This window comes from Somniosus microcephalus, unplaced genomic scaffold, assembly GCF_052327205.1.
Source record: "Somniosus microcephalus isolate GS21.2 unplaced genomic scaffold, FLI_Smic_1.0 unresolved_chr2, whole genome shotgun sequence".
Classification (NCBI taxonomy): Eukaryota; Metazoa; Chordata; class Chondrichthyes; order Squaliformes; family Somniosidae; genus Somniosus; species Somniosus microcephalus.
The window spans coordinates 7,307,168-7,313,167 of NW_028225180.1; the positions used below are offsets into that span (position 1 = coordinate 7,307,168).

Here is a 6,000-nt window from a genome sequence, read left to right on the forward strand (position 1 = left end):
CGCACTGTCGGAGGGGCAGTACTGAGGGAGCGCTGCACTGTCGGAGGGTCAGTACTGAGGGAGCGCTGCACTGTCGGAGGGGCAGTACTGAGGGAGCGCTGCACTGTCGGAGGGGCAGTACTGAGGGAGCGCTGCACTGTCCAGGGGCAGTACTGAGGGAGCGCTGCACTGTCGGAGGGGCAGTACTGAGGGAGCGCCGCACTGTCGGAGGGTCAGTACTGAGGGAGCGCAGCACTGTCGGAGGGTCAGTACTGAGGGAGCGCCGCACTGTCGGAGGGTCAGTACTGAGGGAGCACCGCACTTTCGGAGGGTCAGTACTGAGGGAGCGCAGCACTGTCGGGCAATACTGAGGGAGCGCTGCACTGTCAGAGGGGTAGTACTGAGGGTCGTTGCACTGTCCGAGGGGCAGTACTGAAGGAGCGCTGCACTGTCCGAGGGGTAGTACTGAGGGAGCACCGCACTGTCGGAGGGTCAGTACGGAGGGAGCGCTGCACTGTCGGAGGGTCAGTACGGAGGGAGCGCTGCACTGTCGCAGGGACAGTACTGAAGGAGCGCTGCACTGTCAGAGGGGCAGTACTGAGGGAGCGCTGCACTGTCAGTGGCAGTACTGAGGGAGCGATGCACTGTCAGGTGCAGTACTGAGGGAACGCCGCACTGTCGCAGGGGCAGTACTGAGTGAGTGCTGCACTGTCAGAGGGGCAGTACTGAGGGAGCGCAGCACTGTCAGAGGGGCAGTACTGAGAGTGTGCTGCACTGTCGGAGGGGCAGTACTGAGGGAGCACCGCATTGTCGGAGGGGCAGTACTGAGGGAGCGCCGCACTGTCGGATGGGGCAGTACTGAGGGAGCACTGCACTGTCGGAGGGGCAGTACTGAGGGAGCGCTGCACTTTCGGAGGGTCAGTACTGAGGGAGCGCAGCACTGTTGGAGGGGCAGTACTGAGGGAGCGCTGCACTGTCGTAGGGGCAGTACTGAGGGAGCACTGCACTGTCGGAGGGGCAGTACTGAGGGAGTGCTGCACTGTTGGAGGGCCAGTACTGAGGGAGCGCCGCACTGTCCGGGGCAGTACTGAAGGAGTGCTGCAGTGTCGGAGGGTCAGTACTGAGGGAGCGCTGCACTGTCGGGCAGTACTGAGGGAGCGCTGCACTGTCGCAGGTGCAGTACTGAGGGAGCGCTGCACTGTCGGGGGCAGTACTGAGGGAGCGCTGCACTGTCAGGTGCAGTACTGAGGGAGCACCACACTGTCGGGCAATACTGAGGGAGTGCTGCACTGTCGGAGTGGCAGTACTGAGGGAGCGCTGCACTGTCAGAGGGGTAGTACTGAGGGAGCGCTGCACTGTCCGAGGGGCAGTACTGAGGGTCGTTGCACTGTCCGAGGGGCAGTACTGAAGGAGCACTGCACTGTCCAGGGGCAGTACTGAGGGAGCACTGCACTGTCCGAGGGGTAGTACTGAGGGAGCGCCGCACTGTCGGAGGGTCAGTACTGAGGGAGCGCTGCACTGTCGCAGGGACAGTGCTGAAGGAGCGCTGCACTGTCAGAGGGGCAGTACTGAGGGAGCGCTGCACTGTCAGGGGCAGTACTGAGGGAGCGCTGCACTGTCAGGTGCAGTACTGAGGGAGCGCTGCACTGTCGGAGGGGCAGTACTGAGGGAGTGCTGCACTGTCGGAGGGGCAGTACTGAGGGAGCACTGCACTGTCAGGGGCAGTACTGCGGGAGCGCTGCACTGTCGGAGGGGCAGTACTGAGGGAGTGCTGCACTGTTGGAGGGGCAGTACCGAGGGAGCTCCGCACTGTCAGGGGCAAAACTGAGGGAGTGCTGCACTGTCGGACGGTCAGTACTGAGGGAGCGTCGCACTGTCAGGGGCAGTACTGAGGGAATGCTGCACTGTCGGAGGGTCAGTACTGAGGGAGTGCTGCACTGTCGCAGGGACAGTACTGAGGGAGTGCTGCTCTGTCAGAGGGGCAGTACTGAGGGAGCGCTGCACTGTCAGGGGCAGTACTGAGGGAGCGCTGCACTGTCAGGGGCAGTACTGAGGGAGCACCACACTGTCGGGCAATACTGAGGGAGCACTGCACTATCGGAGGGGCAGTACTGAGGGAGCGCTGCACTGTCCGAGGGGTAGTACTAAGGGAGCGCTGCACTGTCGAAGGGGCAGTACTGAGGGAGCGCTGCCCAGTCAGGGGCAGTACTGAGGGAGTGCTGCACTGTCGGAGGGGCAGTACTGAGGCAGCGCCGCACTGTCGAGGGGCAGTACTGAGGGAGCGCCGCACTGTCGGAGGGGCAGTACTGAGGGAGCGCCGCACTGTCGGAGGGGCAGTACTGAGGGAGCGCCGCACTGTCGGAGGGGCAGTACTGAGGCAGCGCTCCCTCAGCTCTGCACTGGAGTGTCAGCCTAGCTTTTTGTGTTCAGGTCTCTGGACTGGGACTTGAACCCACTGCCCTTTTGACTCAGAGCTGGGAGTTCTGGCCACTGAGCCATAGCTGACACTATAAAGGAGGAGAGGTGGAGGCAATCCTAGAGCTTGGGGCCTTGCTATCCTACACCAGCCATTAAGGATGGAGTTTGAGAAGAAGGATCAATTGCCAATCATATTTGTACCGGACGGTAGATCTGTACGGACTGCAGGGTGCGATGATGTTATTTGAAATTCCTTTCTGTAGGCGGCACATTGCACAAGATTCCACACTTAACTCGTGTTGCCAACTCTGGTTGGAATTAATCCTCGAGCATTCATCACATGACCTCCTCCCTCCAACTGCCCCACCCCCATAATCCCCTCCCATTGGTTGCCCGACATGTCCATCCTTGCAATGCCCCGCCTTCTCACACTGATTGGACGGCGAACAGACTCTCCGTTATCCGATTGGACGACTGCTGACTGTCCATCAAACATCCTTGATCTTTCATCCCCATCCCACCCCCCATCGCCACTATTTTTTTCTAACTGGTAAACAAAAAAGTGATGAACGTTATTAATTTTTTTGAACCAGCCCCAATGATTTTGCTCCCGGGTTTTGTTTTGCTCCCAGCAGGTGTCCCGGAGAATACATAGAAACATAGAAGATAGGAGCAGGAGTAGGCCATTCGGCCCCTCGAGCCTGCTCCGCCATTCAATGAGATCATGGCTGATCATCCAAATTCAGTACCCTGTCCCTGCCTTCTCCCCATATCCCTTGATCCTTTTAGCCTTAAGAAATATATCCAACTCCTTCTTGAATATATTTAATGAATTGGCCTCAACTGCCTTGTGTGGTAGAGAATTCCACAGGTTCACCACTCTCTGGGTGAAGAAATTCCTACTCTTTTCTGTCCAAAATGGCTTACCCCTTATCCTTAGACTATGACCCCTGGTTCTGGACTCCCCCGCCATCGGGAACATCCTGCATCTAGTACGATAGCAAAATACTGCAGATGTTGGAAATCCGAACTAACAACAGAAAATGCTGGAAAAACTCAGCAGGTCAGGCAACATCTGTGGAGAGAAATTTGAGTTGACGTTTCGGGTCGAACCCTTCTTCAGTTTTGAAGAAGGGTTCGACCCGAAACGTCAACTGAAATTTCTCTCCACGGATGTTGTCTGACCTGCTGAGTTTTTCCAGCATTTTCTGTTGTTATATCCTGCATCTAGTCTGTCTAGTCCTGTTAAAATTGTATAAGTTTCAATGAGATGCTCAATCAGAGATGCTCAAGAGGAGAGAATTAGAGGAGTGCAGATATCTCGGGGGGCGGGGGGGGGTGGTTGTGGGGCTGGAGGAGGTTACAGAGATAGGGAGGGGCGAGGCCATGGAGGGATTTGAAAGCAAGGATGAGAATTTTGAAATCGAGGCGTCGCTTAACCAAGACACAATGTAGGTCAGCGAGCACAGGGGTGATGGACGAATGGGACTTGGTGTGAGTTAGGACACGGGCAGCCGAGTTTTGGATGGCCTCAAGTTTACGTAGGGTAGAATGCGAGAAGCCAGCCAGGAGTGCGTTGGAATAGTCAAGTTGAGAGGTAACAAAGGCTACAACAACAATTTGCATTTATACAGCGCCTTTAACATAGTAAAATGTACCAAGGCGCTTCACAGGAGCGTTATAAAACAAGATCTGACACCAAGCCACTTAAGGAGATGCTAGGGACAGGTGACCAAAAGCTTGGTCAAAGAGGTAGGTTTTAAGGAGCGCACTTAAAGGAGGAGAGAGAGGCGGAGAGGTTTAGGGAGGGAATTCCAGAGCTTAGGGCCCAGGCAGCTGAAGGCACGGTCGCCAGTGGTGGAGCGATTAAAATCAGAGATGCGCCAGATGGGGACAGAATGGGAGGAGCGCAGAGATCTCGAGGGGAGGGTTTGTAGGGCTGGAGAAGGTTACAGAGATAGGGTTGTAGGGCTGGAGGAGTTTACACAGATAGGGAGAGTTGTAGGGCTGGAGGAGGTTAAAGAGATAGGGAGGGTTGTAGGGCTGGAGGAGGTTACAGAGATAGGGAGGGTTGTAGGGCTGGAGGAGGTTACAGAGATAGGGAGGGTTGTAGGAGGTTACAGAGATAGGGAGGGTTGTAGGGCTGGAGGAGGTTACACAGATAGGGAGGGTTGTAGGGCTGGAGGAAGTTACAGAGATAGGGAGGGTTGTAGGGGCTGGTGGAGGTTACAGAGATAGGGAGGGTTGTGGGGCTGGAGGAGATTACAGAGATAGGGAGGGTTGTAGGGGCTGGAGGAGATTACAGAGATAGGGAGGGTTGTAGGGGCTGGAGGAGATTAGAGAGATAGGGAGGGTTGTAGGGGCTGGAGGAGGTTACACAGATAGGGAGGGTTGTAGGGCTGATGGAGGTTACAGAGATAGGGAGGGTTGTAGGGGCTGGAGGAGGTTACAGAGATAGGGAGGGTTGTAGGGCTGGAGGGGGTTACAGAGATAGGGAGGGTTGTAGGGACTGGAGGGGGTTACAGAGACAGGGAGGGTTGTAGGGGCTGGAGGATGTTACAGAGATAGGGAGGGTTGTAGGGGCTGGAGGAGGTTACAGAGATAGGGAGGGTTGTAGGGGCAGGAAGAGGTTACAGGGACAGGATTACCTCAAGTTTACGTAGGGTAGAATGCGAGAGGCCAGCCAGGAGTGCGTTGGAATAGTCGAGAGGTAACAAAGATACAACAACAATAACAACCTGCATTTATACAGCGCCTTTAACATAGTAAAATGTACCAAGGCGCTTCACAGGAGCGTTATAAAGCAAGATTTGAGCCACTAGGGACAGGTGACCAAAAGCTTGGGGAGTTGTCCTGGGGCCAATATTTCTCCCTCAACCACTGTGTCTGAAACAGATGAGCTGGTCATTTATCACATTGTGTTTTGTGGGATCTTGCTGTGCGCTAAATGTGACCACACTGCCAAATAAAAAACCCCTGCATTGTCTGTGAAGCGCTTTGGGACGTCCTGAGGTGGTGAAAGGTTCCTAAATAAATACCAAGTACTTTCTTTCTAATGAGGATTTGAGCTGCTCCATCACCTCGCCCGCAGTTTCTCGGAAGAAAGATTAACTTGCATTGAATGGACCCCGAAATGTTTTGGGATTTCCCTTTTCCAGCATCTGCAGGGATGTTGGGCCTCTTGGTTGTCTTTTGTTGACTGTGGTCCCCCACCCCATTCCCATCCTGCCGCCTCCTAGGCCCGGTTGCTAGGGGCGACCATGGCCGAACGGGAAAGCCTGGACTACAACTCCCAGAGCGCACCGGGCGACGCCGGAGAGGACGTGAGGCCGCGCGCATGCGTATTTTCGCCGTCCGAAGTCAAGCTGCCTCACGCGGAGTGGGGGTGGGGTCCGGAGCCGCCGGCTGGGTGGGTCAAAGGTCAAGGGAGGGGCTCTCAACGGAATTGGTTCCATTCGGGGCTTAAAGTGGATTGAGATCAATTGGGCTTAAAGGGGATTCAGTCATATGTGGTGTTAGAGGGGATTGAGTCAATTGAAGTTAAAGGGGATTGAGTCAATTGGGGTTAAAGGGGATTGAGTCAATTGGGGTTACAGGGAATTG

The 6,000-nt window shown here is 55.5% G+C and overlaps 1 protein-coding gene across 1 annotated transcript in view; it reads right to left on the reverse strand.

Moving 5' to 3' along the window:
- Window positions 1–5,657, reverse strand: part of LOC147092063 (SWI/SNF-related matrix-associated actin-dependent regulator of chromatin subfamily B member 1-like) — a 160,954-nt gene extending 155,297 nt beyond the window's left edge. The window contains exon 1 of the mRNA XM_085975803.1: window positions 5,436–5,657. Within this exon, the coding sequence (XP_085831929.1) occupies window positions 5,436–5,474 (39 nt within the window). The 5' untranslated portion in view covers window positions 5,475–5,657. The remainder of the gene's footprint in view (window positions 1–5,435) is intronic.
- Between the last annotated feature and the right edge of the window lie 343 nt (window positions 5,658–6,000).